Here is a 20996-nt window from a genome sequence, read left to right as displayed (position 1 = left end):
TTCTCATTTCTTGACCTTGAATTGGGTAAAACAAGTGCATCCTCTCACATAACCACAGTACAGTTATAAAATTCAGGAAATCTGATCCACTGCCACAACCTAATATGCAATTCTGATTAAAATTTCACCAATTGACAATAATATCTTCTGTAAATGACAGTTTTTCTGATTCGGAATCACATATTGTATCTAATTGTCATGTCTCTTTAATCTCCGGTTAATCTGAAACAGTTTCTTAGCCTTTCTTTATCTTTCATGACATGGACATTTTGAAAAGCACAAGCCAATTGTTCCATAAAATATCCCACAATTTGTACTTGTCTCATAATTCTTCGTTTTAGCTGGAGATTCTGAATTTCTGTCAGGGACACTCACTCAGTGGTGTTATGTCCTTCTTAGTGCATCATATCTAGAGGCGCATGACATTGCTTTGTCCCAATTTCCTTTCATTGTAAACTCTGTATTTTGTTTACTTACCTTAAAAAAAATATCCATATTTATCAGACCCCATACAAAGTATTTACTTTAAAAAAATTTTTAGGAACCAAAGTTTTAATTAACCTCAGTAACAATTGTTCTAAAACATTAGCTCTCTGAACTAATAAATAATCAAGTGGTACAAACAATAGGAAAATTACTTTCATATGCTTTAACTCCTGGCAATGCTGCTTACTTACTAGCACATCTTGGGCAAGTTAATTAATCTCCCTGAATATGCTTTTCTATATTGGTACTTTAAAATAAAACCTTCTAAAAAGCCAATAATATAAGTTAACCCAAAATAAATGTTTAACATTAGTAAAAGTAAAAATGATTCCTTGGGGAGGATTTCCAGAGGTTAGTGGAAGGAAGAAAGCTCAGCATAACAACATCTCTCAGAGGTATCATCTATAATTCAATTATACTTATGATCAAATCATGCTTAACAACAAACTATGTTTTGTTGCATTTTACATTAGGTACCCAATCACAGGAATGTATAAAAAATAATTTACCCTCTGATTTGCAGATATCAGGGGAAGGGATCTTGAAACTATGGTCCTTAAATTCAAATTGATTTCAATACACCAAAAACTAGGATAACAGAATTCTTGGGCATTTATTACTAAGCAGATAAGCATGTTCTTTCAGACTTCAAAAACCTAGCCAAAATCCACAAACTCCTTTCCACAAATTAGGAATATTTCCCCAAATGAAGAGGCACTATTTTACTTGACATACCAGTCTAATAGGGAAGAAACTTCCGAGTCTTGGTTGGTGCAGTACATGACAGAGATATTTCCCATCAATACAATATGAACTTACTTAGAGAATTATAATTGGCTCATAAAAACTATCGTGAATCTATTTTAACACTGGAGTAAAATTGTGGTGTTTCATATTTTAGTAATGGAGTAAAATAGTGTGTGTCATTGTTAAGTAGAAATCACACTACATGGAAGGTAATCCACTAAGCACTAAGTGGTAAAACCACTTAGCACATAGAGTACTCAATGAATATTAGCTATCTTGAAAATATATTTAGATGAGACAACAAATAATTAAAATTTCCTAGTGTTACTTTTTACTTGGCTTCCAAGAGATCACATTCTTCTGGTGTTCTTTATTCACTGGCCTCTCTGCCCCAGTCTCTTTGGCTAACACTTCCTCTATCTCATGGCTCAATGTTGGAGGGCCCCAGGAGTCAGTCTTCATATCTCATTTCCTCCCAATTAATAATCACTCTGTAAGTGATCTATTCAGTCTGATATTTTAATGTTTTCTATGCATTAATTCTCCCATTAATATTTCCTACCTCGACATTACCCTAAGTTTCATTTATATATCCAGCTGTCGACATAACCTCTCTACTTGGATGCCCAAAAGTCATTTCAAACCTAATGTGCCCAAATAGAAATCCTGATTTCCCCCCCAACTCCCTTATACACCAGTCTTTCTCACCTCAATAACAGTACCACATTCACCCAATGTTAATTCAAACCTAGGAATAATCTCTGACTCTCTTTCTCATTCCACATCCAACTCCTATCAGTTAAGACTTAAAATTCCCAATTCATCCACTTCTCTTCTCGTCAACCACTACTCTTCTAGTTCATCACCATTACCCAATTCTCTGACAGCCTCCTACTATGGTCTTCCTACCACTATGCCCATATCAATATTCTCTGTTCTCTACTCAGCAGCCAAAATTATCAGATCATATCAATCCCTTCTCAAATCCCTCCAAAAACTGCCCATCAGACTCAGAACAAAATTCAGATTCACAGGTCTGCAAGGCTCAACAATCCAGGCTCCTCCAACTTTCTCTCCTACTATTCTCCCCCTTCTCATTTTACCTCAGCCAAAATGGACTTCCTGCCACTCCTCCCACATGTCAAGCGTATTCTGCCTCAGGGCTGGCCTCCATGACATATATGGGTCTCTGCTCAAATGTCAGAGGTTGTTCAGTCCATTCTGCCATCCCTCCCACTTACTCCATCATTCTCCATATTGGCCTACTTTACTTTTCTTCACAACATTATTTGATGTGACAGTGTATATTCATTTGTTTATTATCTGTTTCCCCCAGTAGAGAGAAGGGAGGGACTCTGCCTCTGTATTTACTAATTGTCTCTCCTCCTTGTGGCTAAGGACTTTATCTTCTTTATTTCCAGTGTGTAGAACACTGTCTGGCATACAATAGTAACTCGATAAATTCCTGTTGAAAACATTAATCAGTGGTTCTCAGATTGCTGAAAGAATGATTAAGATATCCAGAGACAAATGGAGTCCATGAGGAAATATGAGAATTAAAATAATTTTAAAAAGTAAAAAAAATGCATCATAGGGGTGGCTGGGTGGCTCACCTGGTTAGGCATCTGACTCTCGATTTCAGCTCAGGTCATGATCTCTAGGTTCATGGGTTCTGGCCCCACATTGGGCTCTGCACTGACAACACAGAGCCTGCTTGGGATTCTCTCTCTCTCTCTCTCTCTCTCTCTCTCTCTCTCTCTCCCCCCCCCCACCCATGCACTCTCTCTCTCTCTCTCTCTCTCTCTCTCAATATAAGTAAATAAACATTTAAAAATGTCTCTTACAGGGTAGACCTGGATATGACAGTGGAAAGTGCAAACAAGACATTATCAAATTTCAAAAGGAAAAAATACTTTTCTTTACAGTAAAACTCTGAAAGCAGACTATGAGAACTGAGACCAACAGTCAAGATCAATTTCTAACTTTTTAAAGAATAGTTTAGTTCAGAATAAACTGGGGATTATAAAAACATCACACTTAGAAGCATCTTTAACACAACATTTCAACTCCTATGTGTCCTCTGGGACTGTTAAGAGGAGCCTCTCACTGGTGAGGTTCAGGAAACAGAAATAGGATAGACTGCCAGCATGACTCTGCTCTTTGATTTACCACTGCTGTTCTTGCCTTTTCCTTGGCTTTCATTCAGATATTGCTCATAGACTTTTATTTTTATAAAATTTCAAGTTTATATAAAAGATGCAAGAATAGAACAGAACACTTACATACATTCTCATTTTATTTCCATTTCATTTCATAGTGCCACCCTCCACACACCACAGTTCTCTCCAAATATATATTATATGTAATAGTTTTACCACTCTATGTCTTAGAGATCACCATTCTGGATAATTTCACCATGTAGGATTTAGGTTATATTTTATTTACAGAATGTTCTCTTGGATTGTAATTTTAAATATAAGTTCTGTTCAATGGGTATTTTTTTTCTTCTTAAAAGGAGCTCCAATTACTCATATGATAGCTCTTCTTTGCCTTCCTTCTATTTCAACAACTTTCTCTCTGACTCTTTTTACTTGTTTCTCCATATCACTAACATTCTCATCATTGTTTTCCTGCCATTCTTCAATGGTGCATATTACACTTTCATTCAAATCTACTCTTTTGATAATATAATTTACTCTATATTTCTAAAAAAATAAAGTCTACATTTTATTCTATTTCTTTCCTGACTCCAATACACTTTCATTTCATTTCTTCCTGGTTTTTTGGTCTATTTCTAACTTTAGTTTTTGACTCTATGATTCAAGGTGTTTTTCACATCCCATTGTTTGTTTGAAGATACTTATTTCACTTTGGAGTCCCATGTTACAATTTTTTCTCTTTTATGGTTGTTTTTCAGAGAAGAATTTCCATCAACTGAAATGTTTTGATTCTTTATTCTATTTTGATCTTACAATAGTTTCATATAGAGGAGGACCAATTCAAGAGCTTCATTTCTTGGACAAGGCTGACAATGTGAGCTGGTTTATGTAATCTTTAGTTCAAGAACACCCTCTCCTGTCAGAGTGGTGAAGTACAATTTCTTTAAAGTTTGGCTCTTGGTGGGGGGCAATGGAAAGGAATTGTGCCTATTTCCTTCAATTGTGTGGTTTTCTTTTATCTTGTGGTACTCAGGATCTTGCCACCTTGTTTATATTTCCCTTCACCTACAAGACTCCAAAGGGTGCCTCTCCCTCATCCCTAGGGACAAACATTAACCCTCCTCATCCGGAGAAGCATTGCTTTTCCACAACTGCTACCTGTGTACTGTTAGGTCCCTTCCTCTTTACTCAGTGCCCTTATCCACCTAGATTCTTTGTCAGTATTTTCAAACTTAGCATAGACTTTCTCTTTCTGAGGGTGATTTGCACACAATCCCTTCTTGTCTCTTCTGCACAGGTTTTCCAGAACCTTCTAACTATCTACAAAGGCTTGCAGTGAGACACTTACACCTGAAGTTTGTTTTGTCCTCTGTCTTCCAGTTCTGCTGAAGGTGAAGAATTTATGTGGTTTAATTTGCTTCTTATTGATCTCTACATATTTTTGGAAGATTTAGAAATTCTTGAGATTTGGGCAGGAGCAATTAATTACTTCAGCTATGTGGAAGTTCCTCATTTATAATCTTATTAACAAGATATTTCTTCCTTATGTGTGAAATTACATTTCTGGTTTTACTTTTTTAATCCTGTAGTGGACACTATAGTGGCCACACTGTGCTCCATCCATGTCCCCTCTTCAGAGCTCAGGCACCTATTTCCCCAGTTGTTGAGCATCATGGTTGCTGACCTCCCACTATGCCTCTCACTAAGAGTGACCCTTAGCCAAGGGTACACTCCCCACTCCATGATAAAGCCACCGGTCAATGGCTTGCTGATGCAAGAATACAAAACTCAGCATCTTTGCCTTAATCTGTGAAAATTGCAAAAGGCCATCCCTGCTCTAGGGCTCCCTATAGGATGACCTGATGTGCCACATGTACCTGTGGTTTGGATCAGCTTCTCCCTCTGCCCAGTCCTACCTTCCTCACTTCCTTGCAGGTGAATGCATTTTTCAATATACTCCCTGAAAACAATTCTCTACCTCTGTATTTGCAAGGCATCCAACCTAAGATAATCACCATCAAAAGATTTTTTCTTGAGTTATGAAACAGGCGCTGTTGGAAGTACCTTGAATATATTGTAAACATTCATTAAATCTCACAAGGAAACTGTGAGAAAGCTACTGTTATTATCATCTTTATATCTCAAGCAAGAAAAAAAAACTCTTGCCTAAGTTAATAAAGGGCAAAGGCAGGATTTGAATACAGCACTCTGATTCAACAGGCCATTCTCTAGACTGCCTCCCACAACGATTTTGCATTCAGTGCTTCTCCGGCACAACCATTACTGTTCTGATTCTTTGTACTTTCCTATGCCCTGCTATGAAGCATAGCCAGCATATGACACATACCAAGGTGACCGCAAATATTAAGATGTTTTCTACTTTTTAATACATAATTTTCACTAGTAGATTAGCCATAACATTAGTTGCCAAAGATGGAACTCAATGATCTATGAATTTTTCTTTCAAAGCTTTAAGTTAAAAACAGAGAAGAATGTTTAGAAATCCAGCCTATTAGCACTTAGTCTTATCACAGGATCAATTTTTGCATGTATACATACACTAGGGGGCACATGTTAACAGCCACTTCTCTGTAGATTTGTTTTTATCTCACCCCAAAAAAGATTATAACTTTTCTCAAAAGTTCTTACCTCCATCTTGAAATTTGCTTAATCTTTCAAAATATGACGACATGGGGGCCTGCACAATATCTAGGATAGCCAGAAGTGTTCTTGTCAGCCTTAACAGTTCACTGAAGCTGTAAAACCCAAAGTATATAAGATTCCGAGCCAAGTGGACAACCTTAATAAAGAAAGGGAGGGGGAGCAGAAAAGAAACAAAAAACATTAGAAACTGAAATTAACACTGATTTTTTATATCATCTAAATTAGCACTGGTACTTCTAAACTTTCTAATTCTTTAACACGTATGAATTGAAATGCCTACAAAAGCAACCACTGAACTCTGATTTATTTGAGCTTATAATTAAATCCAAATAGGGCCAGTTTGTCATCTCTACCAAAACCCCACATGACAAGATGAGGTGCCTGGTCAACAGCCAGTAATGAAGTCCAACAGAGAAGATTTTAGGTGTATTAAGGTGTTTAAAGAAATTTACATTGGAATGGTTTACTTAACTAAATATTAACTTATTTAAGTCAGTAGGATATCAGTTAATAAATGGTTACATTAATGAATTACTTTTATAAATGGATATTATCCATGAATTTGTCCAAGAATATATGTTCCCTATGCTGCTTTGTGGCCTTCTGGATACTATAAGACATTCTGGGTATGACAGTCAGTTTCCAGATGCTCTGCAAGCTATGGTCCTTTCATATTGCACCAAGGATGCTCTGTGTGACCAACAGAATATGGCAGAGTGATAGCATGCTACTTCCAAGATTAGGTTATAGAAGGTGGCAACTTCCATCTCGGGCTCTCTCTCTCTCTCTCTCTCTCTAATGGCTTGCTCTGAGTGCCATGCCATAAGGACACAGGTAGCCTACAGAAAGACCACATGGCAAGAAGATGAAGTGTCTGATGAATAGTCAGCAAGGAGATATGGCCACCAAGAAACACATGAGTGAGCCTAGCAGCAGATCATCCAGCTCCAGATAACTTCAACCCCTGTCACCAGCTTGATTCCAGCTTCCTAAGAGTCCCTGAGCCAGAACTACCCAACCATGCATTTCCAGATTCCCAACTCGTAGAAACTGTGAGATGATAAATGCGTGTTCCTTTGGGCTAAGTTTGGGGGCAATCTGTCACACACCAGTAGATGCCTAATACACCAGGTATCAAGTAATGGCATCTGTTCTCTGGTTTTGTCACTATATCCCCAAAATGATATTAAAACCAAAGGTATTTCAATTCAGCTTAATGAGGCTAAAAATTTCATTTCCATGGAGATGGAGAAAAAATGTATCCAAACAAATTACAATGTATGCAAACTGTCTTTTTTCATTAAATGCAACAAAGTTTACATAAGTGAACCCCCCAAATTTAGAAAAACAGTACATACCAGATAATTATAATTAAAATATGTTGTATTGCACACCAGGTATAATTAAAACATCAAATCTATCTTTTAATCAATGGCAGAGGGAACCATACCTTCATCAGCTAAACTACCCAATTACCAAGATATCCTAAATATTAGAGGAAAAAAATCTTTGATGCCCAATGTATCTAATTCTTGACAGGGAAAATAAATAACCTCACAAATGAATTGTTTTTATAAAATACCTCAAATGTCAGTTTGTTTTTTTCTTTGTCCCCAAAAGGAAAGGGCTGGTTTACAACTTCTTTCAAGTATTCTTCAACAAATTCCATTGTCAGTGCAAATTTCCTCTTCATATCATTTCTGGAAGAGTCTGTAATAGAATCATACCTGGAAAGGTAGAAAGAATATGAAGCAAGTTAGATTGACTAAAGTCATTTAAAACAGAAATATATATATATGCTTTAACCTCTTGGCTTCTTAAGTTTAGGTAACTTAATTAACCTTTCTAGATGTTTCTACCATAATACTGAGCACTTAAAAAAATCATTACTCCAATTATAAATATGATTTCTGTTTTTGGCTTCCAGGATAATGTTCCATTATCAAGAGTTGGAGGCACCTGGGTGGCTCAGTTGGTCAAGCATCCAACTCTTGACCTCCTCCCAGGTCCTTATCTCACAGTTTGTGAGTTCAGGCCCCACATTGGACTCTGAGCTGACAGTGCAGAGTCTGCTTGGGATGCTTGCTCGCTCTCTCTCGCTCTCTCTCTCCAAAAATAAATCAGGGGCGCCTGGGTGGCTCAGTTGGTTAAGCCTCCGGCTTCAGCTCAGGTCAGATCTCACATTCGTGGGTTCGAGCCCCGCGTCAGGCTCTGTGCTGAAGACCAGCTCAGAGCCTGGAGCCTGCTTCTGGTTCTGTGTCTCCTTCTCTCTCTGCCCCTCCCGCTCTCATACTCTGTCTCTCTCTATCAAAAATAAATAAATAAAAAAAAACATTAAAAATAAATCAATAAACTTAAAAAAAGAGCTGTCATTTTCCTCTCCAAAAAGAGTATTTTTTATTTTATTTTATTGATTGACTTTTGAGAGAGAAAGAGAGAGAGAACACCCACATGTGTTGAGGGGTGTAACTTGGGGAGAAACAGAGAGAGAGGGAGAGAGAGGGAGAGAGAGAGAGAGAGAGAGAGAGAAACCCAAGCAGACTCAGCACTGTCAGCACAAAGCCTGATGCGGGGCTCAAACTCACAAACCAAGATATGACCTGAGCCAAAGTCCAGAGTCTGGTGCTTTTCTGAGCCACCTAGGCACTCTCCAAAAGAGTATCTTATTTGCATTTGAAAGACCTGGGGATGGGTTAAATAGTTGATGGGGTATAAGGGGTGCCCTTGTCTAGCACTGAGTGTTGTATGGAAGTATTATATCTCTATATTATACCCCTGAAATTAATATTACATTGTATGGTAACTGCTTAAGACTCTCTCTCTCTCCCTCTCCCCTCTCCACGTCTCATATTCCCTCTCTCTAAAATCAAATCAAATCAAAAATAAAATAATAAAAGCAGTAAAAACAAAAAAGACTAAAAACCTGAGTTTGAACACAGAAATGCCCTTCCATATACTTCATTTCAAAATTGAAGCCATTTGGGGCGCCTGGGTGGCTTAGTCAGTTAAGCATCCGACTTTGGCTCAGGTCATAATATCATAGTTCATGGGTTTGAGCCCAACGTTGGGCTCTGTGCTGACAGCTCAGAGCTTGAAGCCTGCTTCAGATTCTGTCTCCCTCTCTCTCTGCCTCTTCCCCACTTGTGTTCGATCTCTCTCTCTCTCTCTCTTAGAAATAAATATTTTTAAAAATTGAAGACATCTGATTTCAAGTTCATCTACTAAATTTAAAGTCCCTGAAGAAATTTTTCCAAACTTACTCATGAATTGTGATCTTTGTGGGGATTTCTGTCCAGAGCCTGGCATATCGAACAGGTACCACAGACTCCTGGGGATCCCGGTCAACATGCATATGGAGCATGAGGCGACAGAAAGATGCCCGGAGGTCAAACGGCAAGCTCTCATCTGACACACACCGCAGGATCAAATCGACAGAGAGCTGTGTAGAAATCTGGTTTATGGCCAGATACTGGCGATCTAAGCACATCCTTGCAAAGAGGTTTAGCTGGTACCTTAAAAATATTAAACACATTCCATTATTTGCTTATCTTGATAAAGTTCCTAAACAGCACAGTGTCAATCAGTGTCTACGGTCTACTTTTATGACATAGAAACAACACTGGAGTCAAATTTTTTTGGTGGTGAGTTAAGGGATCAAATGACAACAAATACAAGAAATTGTCTATGTCTGTTCAAGTTACAATTTCTCTTACTTGTTCCAGCAACATGTGTCTGATGGAAAGTATCACTAGGCTCTCCATGTTTGGTTTCCTAGGATTACAAATACACTAAACCTGAAGGCTATGAATAACAGCCCACGTGAAATCACCTCTCACCTTCCCAGTCCCACTCAGCTCTGGTGATAATACCTACATTCTAACCTTCGATCCACTCACTTCCCAAACCAAATGCGACCAAGCCAGATGGCACCGGTTACATCTGGATTCAGCAGCTTCTGAGATCAAGAATTAACCTTGGCTTTGTTGCAATACCTGTAGAAACCAGGGAACATGAAGCATGCTCTGCCTTTCTCCGATTCCTATCATTTGGGCCTAACTTTTCCCAAGGGCATCTGCCAGGGGTTCTATGCCTTAAACTCAAAGATACCAGCTAAGGTCCTGCTCCCAATATACTGACCACCGGGCACTACCATTGCAACTTCTGCTGCCCTGTGTGACCACTGAACTTTCATAACTAAAGATACCCGTTTCACTCCAGCCCTAGGTCTCCACGTATTCATAAGCATGATCTACCTTCCCGCTGGCTGACTTTCTCTGAGGCCTCCTCTCCAGCTGGGTCAGCACATCTAGCTCAGTACCATCTCCCAAGTCCAACACCACGCTCACAACATGCCTCTCATCTGCACCCATTCCAATCAATAACGGGGGGAAAAACCCTCTACTGTACACCAATTCCAAACTAGTAAAAAATCAGAAAACTGTAAGTGTTAACACAGATGTTAACTTTTATTTTGAATATTTTAAATAATATTACATATTTCCACTACCTTAATTTTGACATGATTTTTTAAATTTCCTCTTCCTAGATACCTGACTTTTAAAGGTTTCAAGGAATCTTCTCTCAATGAATATGTAAGATTGACATTTATGATTCTTTACCTGTAATAGGTGAGAACTTCCAAATCGGCTTTGGTGCCTTCTTTCGCTTCTTGTGCAAGGTGTCTGATAGCTTTGCCATGAGGTTCCTTGTTGCTGTCAATCCAGTAGAGCCAAACTTCTTCATCATCTATGTCATCCGAAAGGATGGAGCTCTCCAGAGGGTTGTCTACTTGCATGGAGACCAGCCTTGAAATAAATTATACATACAAAACTATTAAGAAACTCACTCACAGGGCTGCCTGGGTGGCTCAGTCGGTTAAACATCCAACTTTGGCTCAGGTCATGATCTCATGGTTCATGAGTTTCAGCCTGCTTCAGATTCTACATCTCCCTTTCTCTCTGCTCCTTCCCCGCTCATGCTCTGTGAGTGTGTGTGTGTGTGTCTCTCTCTCTCTCTTTCATTCTCAAAAGTATATAAACCAAAAAAAAATGACAAATAGTTCACAATATTTCACTCACAAATATGACAAGGAACTACAATGTTTACAAATAATGAACAGAAAAAACTTCCTCCCCTCTCTGTGCTTACTTAGTTTGAATGAGAATGTCAGCATTGCCTGGGCTCAACATAAATTTACAGATGAGTTCTTGTGTAACAGGTATAGCAGTAGTATTAGACACACACAGATCTGATAAATAATCCAAAAACCTGGCAAGAGAAAAAAAATAAATCAAACATTAAGAAAAACCATTCCATAAAATATCACAATAAAAATATCCTTGGGGATATAATAAAAGTAACTTTTAAGATCTATTTTTAATATTATCTCCATGCAACATTTTTTACTGTGTTGCTTATCTATTGCATCATTAGAAACAAATTAAACATCCAATTATTTGTGCTTAATACAAATCTTCTTTCAAAACAGGATATAAGTTTGCTTCTATTTATTTGGTAATATTCATCCCAGAGCACTGTGACTTATTACATTTAGAAAATCATTTATCTGCCCTAAAATAGACTACCCAAGAATTGGATAACAAAACAAAAGCACAAGAAAGCTAATGCTGTACTGAGTGAAATAGGAATATAGCACACAGTTAATGAAAATGAGGGGTGCCTGGGTGGCTCAGTCGGTTAGGTGTCTGACTTCAGCTCAGGTCATGATTTCACAGTTTGTGGGTTCGAGCCCTGCATTGGGCTCTGCACTGACAGCTCAGAGCCTGGAGCCTGTTTCTGATTCTGTGTCTCTCTTGCTCTACCCCTCCCCTGCTCATGCTCTGTTTCTCTCTGTCTCTCAAAAAATAAATGAAAAAGTTAAAAAATAAAATAAATTTTTTAAAAAAAGAAAGAAAATAAGAATGGCCTAATTGAGTCAAAGGCCCATTTCCACCTTCCACCATTTATTTGCTGTGCTAATTAGTAAAGAAAACTAGCCATCTGCTCGACGTTTCTGCATTCATTTCTCCCAGATAAAATAACATGGAGCAACAGAAAGTGAAATTGATGTAATACTGCCATAGTAAGAAATATTATTATAGTATTTTAAATATACAATATTAATATAATATTTCTTACTATTGGGAGTATTCTTGGAAAAGTTACGACCTAGCCTTCTATTTTCTTGTCTCTAGAATGTGGCTAATCATATATAATCAGCAAACCTCATGGGAATCTGTGAGGACTTAAATAAGACAATGTACATGAATATATTTTCAAAAACTATAAGTACTATACAAACATAAGTGATCAGAATGAATGTCATTTATACTTAACTGTATCTATAAAGGTTTCCATCTCCTATGAGGTAATAACTATGATACATGATTATTATAAAAGCAAGCCCAACATAGTTTTGTTCATTAAAGCTAATGATGTGAAAGAATTCCAACTTTTCAAACATTCTAAAAATAAAGCTAAAAACTCTTTTCCAGAAAGCAAAAATAAAGCACAGTCCCCACTAGCAAAGAACACTGCATGAACCACTTCAAACCTTGGCTCGCGATTTCTCCTGAGTAAACTGACAAATGTTTCTATTTCTTTTGCTGTGATATGTTTCTCTAGTAGTTTTCTGTTGTTGTGCAACAAAGCTGTGATGGTATCTTCTGCCAAAATATCATAGCCAATCTGGGACTGCATGACACAGAAATTCTTAGCAATATATTCCTGCAAAGAAGAGAGACTGTCAGAATGTGCTGCCAAACAGCTCAGAAATAACAGGTTCTATGAGAGTCGGCAACATGGATTAATTTATTCATAACAGAAAACTCACTCAAATGTATTGCCAAAAGAGAAACAATGATCCCTCGATAAATATGGCTTTTTGAGAAAGGAAATAAAAACATATGAGCATATGCTTAATTTAAATTGTAACAAAAAATTATATACCAAAAATATTTAATATGAGTGCTTACATTCTGAAAGTGTAAGTGGGGAAAACAAAAATCAACCTAGTTAAAATAACAATTTCTTATGACGTGGTAACTAAAGATGTTACCAGCCTAACAGAGGCCGTTCTTCTAACTCTCACTAAAATCATAACTGAGTGTATCAAAATATAGAAACAAAATGACTTTCTGATATTTTGTTCATGAGATCTATACTCTTACATGAAGATGCCAGGCGGACTTGTGGTGATTTCTTTTTTTGAACAAATACCAATCTATTAAATCTTCTCTCTAAAACAATGATGAGGGGCGCCTGGGTGGCTCAGGTAGTTAAGTGTCAGACTTCGGCTCAGGTCATGATCTCACAGCTCGTGGGTTTGAGCCCCACGTTGGGCTCTATGCTGACAGCTTGGAGTCTGGAGCCTGTTTCAGATTCTGTGTCTCCCTCTCCTCTGCTCTTCCCCCACTCATGCTCACTAGCTCGCTCTCTCTCTCGCTCTCTCTCGCGCTCTCTCTCTCTCTCTCAAAAGTAAAGAAACATTTAAATAAGTAAATAAATAAAACAATGATGAAATTCCATACAACTTTGTATCTTAAAAAAGCTACCAAGATAATATGATTAATCACTTTATTGACCAAATCATTCACCTGATAAATATTTCTTGGAAGCCTACTACATTCTAGGCTATTTGAGAGATTAGGCATATGGCGGTAAACAAGATAGATGAGTTCTCACATCTACATCCCAGTGTGCAAAAAGGCAGTAAATGAGCCAATAAATATGATCCTTTCATACATTAAGAAGTGAAATGAAACAGAGCCCTGGGGAAAGGTGACAACTTCAGATGAGGTAGATGCTGAAGAAATGATATTTGAGCTGGGATGGAAAAGATGGAAATGATGAAAAGGAGGCAGTCATGCGGAGAGAAGCCATTTAGGTACTAGAACCATGTTTTTGTGTTCTATAAACAAAGGTGGCCATGGTAGCTACAGACTAGTAAGCATGAAGAAAGCAAGAGCTGAAGTTAGAGAGGTTGGTCCTTGTAAGCCATGGTAAAGGACCAAAATGTTATTCTAAGAGCAAGAAAAAGCCATTGGGAGTTTCCATCATGCATTACTTAATCTGCTTCTAATTCTTCACACTGACTCTCCTATATTCCAAGCCGCCATTGCTCATGTCCCACATTCTGGGTACAAGTAAGAACCCCACACAACCATAGATAGACCCAGTAAGTTTAACTAACTCCTTCCATGACCCAAAGTTCTCACTTCAATTTCTTGGGGATTCTCCTTGGGAATATACCTCTGGTTCTATAATGGGCACATTTATTGATTAGAAAGTGGGTAGTTGTTTTATTTTGTTTTTGTTTTTTTTTTTTTTGCCTCAGGTAAAATTTACTGGAACCTATCTATTCCTTGAAAATGATACAGGTTGGACAAATCTAATTATATTCTAGGCAGAAATTTTGTGGCTTTTCAAAATGATAGCTTCATACTGGGTAGCCAGTTAAGTAAAGTAAATGTCTTTGGTTGGTATATCATTTTAAAGACATGTATTAATTTAAACACTTTTATGACTGCTGTAATCATACTCTAGTATAAGGCAAACCTCCAAGATGTTTGATAAATAGATCAAGATGTTGATAAATCAAATCAATTTAGGGGTTGTCACCAAATTCTATAAATAATAATAAACAGACACTCAACATTAAAGACTTGGGTTAGCACTAAATCACAAAAAAGCTCCTGATTAAGACTCTATACAATATAGATTAGGATAAAGGAAAACAAGATAATTATGCAAGAAGTAGAAAGTAGTTCTACTTATGTTTTAAAATTATGTTCTAAAAACATCAGAAAGCTGCTCTATGCATAATAAAAACACTTTTAATTCAAAAGAAATGAGAAAAATCTTATTCACCTATCACTGAGATTGAACTGGAGCATGCATGAGAACATGAGGGAAAATAAAATCTAACCCTCAGTAAATGCTGGACATCCTTTGTTCTCTTGTCAGCTCAATGATCTACATCTTGGGGAGACATCCCCTAAGAGAAAAAGAGTGCCCCCCACAGTCATATGCTCTAAAGAAACCCAGAAAGAAGGTCACTGAAAGTGAATAAACATTAACCGAGAGAGGCGATGTGCCTGGGTAGGGTGAACTAAGAACAAAGAAGAGGAATAATTATAAGAGCAGAATGTGTGTGTGTGTGTGTGTGTGTGTGTGTGCGCGCGCATGCGTGTGTGTGTTCTGATGAGTGTTTTCAGAGGAGAAATTGCACATACGCCAGCACACTAGGCACAAGAATCTTCAGCTAAGACTAAAAGGATTGAGATAAAAATTTGTGTGCCAGACGAAGAAAGGACCTCAGTTAAGATGTGTCGCCCAGAGAACTACTGGGGACTATCTGAACAAAGCCAAGGAGCTCTGACAATGAGGCACAGGGCAGACCCTTCCAAAGGCTAAGCACAATCAAGAATGGTGTACTTTCTGGGCCTATGGGACTCAGAGCACCAGGTAAACTCTGTGGACCTGGTGACTATTTGAGTAAAGGCCATCTCTCTTAACACAGCACGGCTTGTGCATGTGGAGTGGCAGCCTATCTAGCAAAGTAGATATTTCAGATGCAAGAAGAGAAATGAGGCCAAGTAGAAAACACTGAGCAACCGCTAAGCCTCCATCTCCACCCCAGACCTTCACAGAATAACATGAGTCCTAATATTGAGTAGCTTCTGGGACATCGACTCTCTGAGTGCTTGAAGGTCTGCCATTTAATGTTCTGGAACTTAATTTTTCTTCCACTAAAATAAGAACAACTCTTCCTACTTTATCTTGCCATCTTAAAGAAATGCAGTGAAGCTGCAGAAAATAAATCCAATGGTAGCCTTTCTAATTGGAAAGAAGGTTGTTTGTAATTAGGATTATATTCAAAAGTATTTAAGGATTTGTTTATTAATATAATAAACAAATTTGTTCCTCACTCTTTTGCTCCTTGCCATATTATTTATCTTCTAACTAGTTTGTTTTGTATATCCTTTTTAGACTTCTTCTCAATCTTGAAATAGAATTACAAAGCCAGTGTATTTTAACAAATTTTTTTAAAGCAAATTCTTTTTTCTCGCCAAGAAACTTTCAAACTACTAAGAGGCAATAGTGTGATGATTAAGAGGCTAGGTCTGAACACTGGCTCCAGTCACAACACTATGTAATCTTTGATAGGTTGTTTAACCTCCATTTAGCCTCAGTTCCTCATCTTAACTCAGTATTACCTGAGTTAAGTTGTGAAAAGTGCTTAGAAGTGAGCCTTGTACGTAATCACTCAATAAATACTACTGACTATACCCAAGTAACTTCTACCTTCTAGACCTGACATCTTGGGACTAAGTGGCTCAGTCTGACCTGCCTTACCAGCCCTCTCACAAACTAATCAGTCTTCCCAAACTGGCTAAGAGAAACACAGGATGCTAATTTATGAAATAATTAATTTTAAACAATTTTATATTACACAAATGTATATTATTAAACATGTTGCAAAATATTCTATATTTTTTAAGATAAAATGATACTTGGGGGCACTTGGGTGGCTCATTCGGTTATGTCTGAGACTCTTGATTTTGGTTCAGGTCATGATCTCACAGTTCATGAGTTTGAGCCCCATGTCAGGCCCTGTGCAGACAAAAGTCTGGAATTCCCTCACTTCTTTCTCTGTCCCTTCCCCGCACATGCTCTCTCTCTCAAAAATAATAAACAGGCTTTTTTAAAGATAAAAATGACAGAAAGATTTCATTTGCCATTGGCAACTTGCCACTGGCTATGGCCCAGATTCCCTGTCCTCCACAGTTAGGACCATCTTGGGATGAAAGTGCCCTTGCTAGCATCCATCATCCTCTCTTCATAGACCTTTCTTCACTAAAATCCTGTTCCTATACAGTTCATGAAAATGATCCTCGTCCTCCTCAAATGCTTCCTTCTCCAAGCACCCTTCCTAGGCTTCCCCAGCCATACTGAGCTCTCCCTCTCCTGAGTTCCCATAATGCCATCTTTTCTTTCTTGTCCCCTCTTTGCCTCTCCCTTATGTTTCAAAAGTACACACCATATATCTTCACCACCAGACACAGAACTCTTTGGCCTACGTGAACCAGAACCTCACAGAAATCAAGAAATGTCTCCCACCTCTTTACATAACACGTCCAGCATGTCTCCTGCCTATCAAAAGCTAAGACCATGCTCAAAGACTTCAGGTATCTTCCTCCAAAGATTCTAATTGTACAGGGAAGAATAAATAGGTCATCACAAAAATACTTACAGGTCACATTTGGGTGTGGCCAACATAAAACATTTCATTGCAGAGTGGAAATTCCCATTCCTATGTTATGTATTTTAGAACAGTAACCAAAGACCCTTGCCCATACTTGAAATGTTAAACAGAGGCAACGACACAGGCCACCCTCTGACCTGATTTTTCCTGTAGTCCTGCTGCGAGTGTCTGAGCACGCGGTAACACAGCCTCAGCATGTATTTATAAGGGGCGTATCTTTGGTCCCCGAGATCTTCAAGTCTCAGCATTGAGCCTTCTCCTGCTTTCTCCTTAAAGGGTGCTTTAAGAATCCCAAATACCTATCGGGGGGAGAAAAAAAAAACCACCTATTCTGATGAATGGAGGTGCATGTCTTACAAATAAGCACATTGACTCAAAAACACTTCTGTAATATTTGAGTAGAATTAATGTAAAGGAAAAGAAAAAGACTTAGAATACAGAACCAACATATTAAGAAACAGAAAAAAATACCATTAAAAATATTCCTTAAATTGACAAAAACCATTTAAATAACACTTATTTGTGTTTAGAAATTTTAGTGTATTAAAATAAGAAATAGAAAGATGTTGGATTGTACCAAGTTACAGGAACATATTCAAGTGAACTAAAATATAGTTTGATTTCTGTAGCTTTACAATTACTTCTATTGTGTTCTATAACTTTCTAAAATCAAACTAATATAAAGAAAACATTTACTTTTGATCCAAAATTGACATCAGAAAGTTAGTTCCAAATATTACTTCTAAATCTCTTTCCAAAAAATTTTCATCTATTGTTCCTAGTACATTAAGATGTCACCAAATCAATGAATATATCACTATTCCAACAAATAAGGCACCTTTTGGGCAACTGGTGGTGACCACATTACAACAAGGACAGCAGCTGGGAAATGCTGAAAAAGCATTAAGGAATATAACCCTTTTAGGCAGCAGGACAGCAGGTAAGGGTACCTGGGGATGAGCTGGTAGAAAGAGAAAATTGTTTATGAAAGAGCACTACACAAGGGCATGAGTATTAATACAAGAAAACAAAATGGAAAGGAATCATCTTTTGTAGTTCATAAAATATAATACTTCAGTAATTTTATATTCACTAAACCTTGAATTTTCTATTTAAAATACTGAAATAAACAGGGCACCTGGGTGGCTCAGACGAGACAGTTAAGCATCTAACTTTGGTTCAGGTCACGATCTCACGATTCATGAGTTCTAGCCCCTTGTCAGGCTCTGTGCTTCCAGCTCAGAGCCTGGAGCCTGCTTCAGATTCTGTGTCTCCCTCTATTTTTTGTCCCTCCCCTGCTCACGCTCTGTCTCTCTCTCAAAAATAAATAAATATTTTAAAAAATTTAAATACTGAAATAAACGATTAGACATGTTGGTTGATGTAATACTAATAAATTATTCAAAGTCCTAAAAGTCCTTGAAATCAAATGTTTTATACAAAAGAATGCTAATATCGGAAAAGCCTTTGTCTCATTAGATTTGCAACCTTTATTTTCTTTGAGAGAAGGGTTGATTTTACATTTTCAGACAATCAGCTATAGAATATTAATTGGCAATGTGTCTACTGTTTTCATTTCCCAATTCCACAAGAACACATATATTTATAGCATGATTTTTCATTTTTTAAGTATCTTCTTTGAGTTCACAATTAATGCAAAAGCCCATTACTTTATACAGCAATTAACTGAATTTAAAGAAACACATAAAGGTAGGCATGCCCATATACGCATATAATCAGGAAGTGAATTAATTTACTGGTGTGTTATAAAACAATTTCAGAAAGACACGGTATAGGAGTAGATCTAGACTTCCTGGGGGGGAAAACTAGAATATCGTACAGAGCATTTGTGAGCTGATGAATAGACTTCCCTACTTCCTAAGGAAGAGAGGAATAGACGTAGGAAGTACATGGAGATAGCATTTTCAAAGTTACCCTGTAGTTTCTACCAAGAGGATTATTCCAGCACATTTTCTGGAGATAGTCTGACCCTGTAGGTTTTCTGAGAGGTCTGAGGGAGGCTGTCTCTAAAATGGCCATGGTGATCCCTGCCTCCTGAAATTCACAGCCTTATGTAATCCTGTCTCCTTGACTATGGGCTGGATTTACTGGCTCACATCTAATAGAACACAGAACTGATGAGGTTACTTCTCAGATTCAGTTATAAAAAGGACTGTGGCTTCCATCTGGCTGCCCTCCCTTGTTCTCTCTTGGATCCCTCATTTCTAGGAAAGCAAGCTGTGGAGAGGCCCATGTCCTACCAAGAGAACTGTGTGAGGGAGCCAGGAAGTGAATCCTGTCCCATTCAAGCCTGAGATGACTGCAGCCCAAGCCAGCACCTTGACTGAGGCCTTGTGAAAGACCCTGAGCAAGAACCACCCACCCAAGCCACTCCTAGATCCCTAAACCACAGAAACTGTGAGACTACTATCTGTTGTTTTCAGCCACGAAGTCTTGGGGTAATTTGTTACACAGCAATAGATAACTAACACAAGGACTTTCCTATGCTGTAATTCAAAACAAATTTAATGGCAAATTTAGTACATGAAAACATTCACCTGTGCCAATATGTTTTGTTCCCTCATCAACTTTTGACGTTCTCGGTTTGGCTTAGTGATAACGACATCCAAAACTTCTTGTCCATTATTAAGTACATCAGCCACAAAGAAGATGAGGTCTTCCAATAATTTGGTTACAAACCTATCATAAAATGAAAAAGAAATTTTACTCTAATTTTGGAAAAAAATTTTTTAGTAATCACTGAGGACTAAAACACTGGAACATTGAGAATATTTTATAATAAAATTCTTTAATCAACAAAACATCCAATGCAGTTAACATTACTTAACTCTTTATTTAAAAAACAATGCTTTCTCCAGCTCCTCCAGCCCCAACTTCTGCCTCCAATATAATCAAGTATTCCCAAAGACAATTATGACATAAAGCCACATGAGCCCCAATAGGAATTGAGTTGAGAGGCTAACACCACTAAATCCTTTTCTAGAACTTACTAGCAAAGAAGAGCATTTCTGCTTAAGGTAGAACAGCTCAACTTCTAAATTTCTAAATTCATATCCTTTTTCTACTATTGACTCAACCTACATTTCCTAATCCTCACACTTCTGCATCTCCAAAGAATAGAATAGGAAACACTTAAATGATCTACAAAGAGAGTCAGAGCAAGCAATGAGATGTTCTAACCTGTTCTCAAACTATTACCTGATCTATAAAAATCAAATCACTTTAAAATCATCCACTAACATTCACCTTTAACTTTACGTTTTGGTTATTATTTTAACTATTACTTGGACTTCAGTGGCACTTAGAACCTAAAGTGTCTTGAAAACCCTTCCTCCTTTAGCTTTCTTCTTCCTCCTCCTTCTGCCTATTTGTCATTTTCTCTATGAATTTTTAAATTTGTATTAATTTTTGAAAGATTTTGTCCAGCAAATATATACAGATTTATATTATCCATATACACTAGCATGCATAATCATTCACTATTATTAGCATGATCACATCAATAAGAAAGCTACAATATAAGAGATTCAACAATTCCAGAAAAGTCTAGTGTATTCATTAAGAAGCATCTTGACCCTACCTCCAGATTTACCTCCTGAAAGAAAATGTACTTTCATAGAGCCAAATGGACATACCCAGAATCCAGAATTTAG

At 37.6% G+C, this 20996-nt stretch overlaps 1 protein-coding gene across 3 annotated transcripts in view; it reads right to left on the bottom strand.

The window, feature by feature from the left end:
- The window catches only part of ITPR2 (inositol 1,4,5-trisphosphate receptor type 2), a 478853-nt gene that overhangs the window by 313804 nt on the left and 144053 nt on the right, over positions 1–20996 (bottom strand). For all 3 annotated transcript variants that reach the window (XM_029955850.1, XM_029955851.1, XM_029955853.1), the window contains 8 exons: positions 19881–20022; positions 17460–17621; positions 12610–12782; positions 11205–11324; positions 10676–10861; positions 9317–9568; positions 7639–7783; positions 6042–6192 (listed from right to left, as the gene is read on the bottom strand). In XM_029955850.1, coding sequence (XP_029811710.1) covers positions 6042–6192; positions 7639–7783; positions 9317–9568; positions 10676–10861; positions 11205–11324; positions 12610–12782; positions 17460–17621; positions 19881–20022 — 1331 coding nt within the window. The remainder of the gene's footprint in view (positions 1–6041; positions 6193–7638; positions 7784–9316; positions 9569–10675; positions 10862–11204; positions 11325–12609; positions 12783–17459; positions 17622–19880; positions 20023–20996) is intronic.

The sequence above is a fragment of the Suricata suricatta genome, chromosome 10 (assembly GCF_006229205.1).
Source record: "Suricata suricatta isolate VVHF042 chromosome 10, meerkat_22Aug2017_6uvM2_HiC, whole genome shotgun sequence".
Classification (NCBI taxonomy): Eukaryota; Metazoa; Chordata; class Mammalia; order Carnivora; family Herpestidae; genus Suricata; species Suricata suricatta.
The sequence above is the reverse complement of the archived record's forward strand: the minus strand, read 5'-3'. Positions and strand labels throughout refer to the sequence as shown.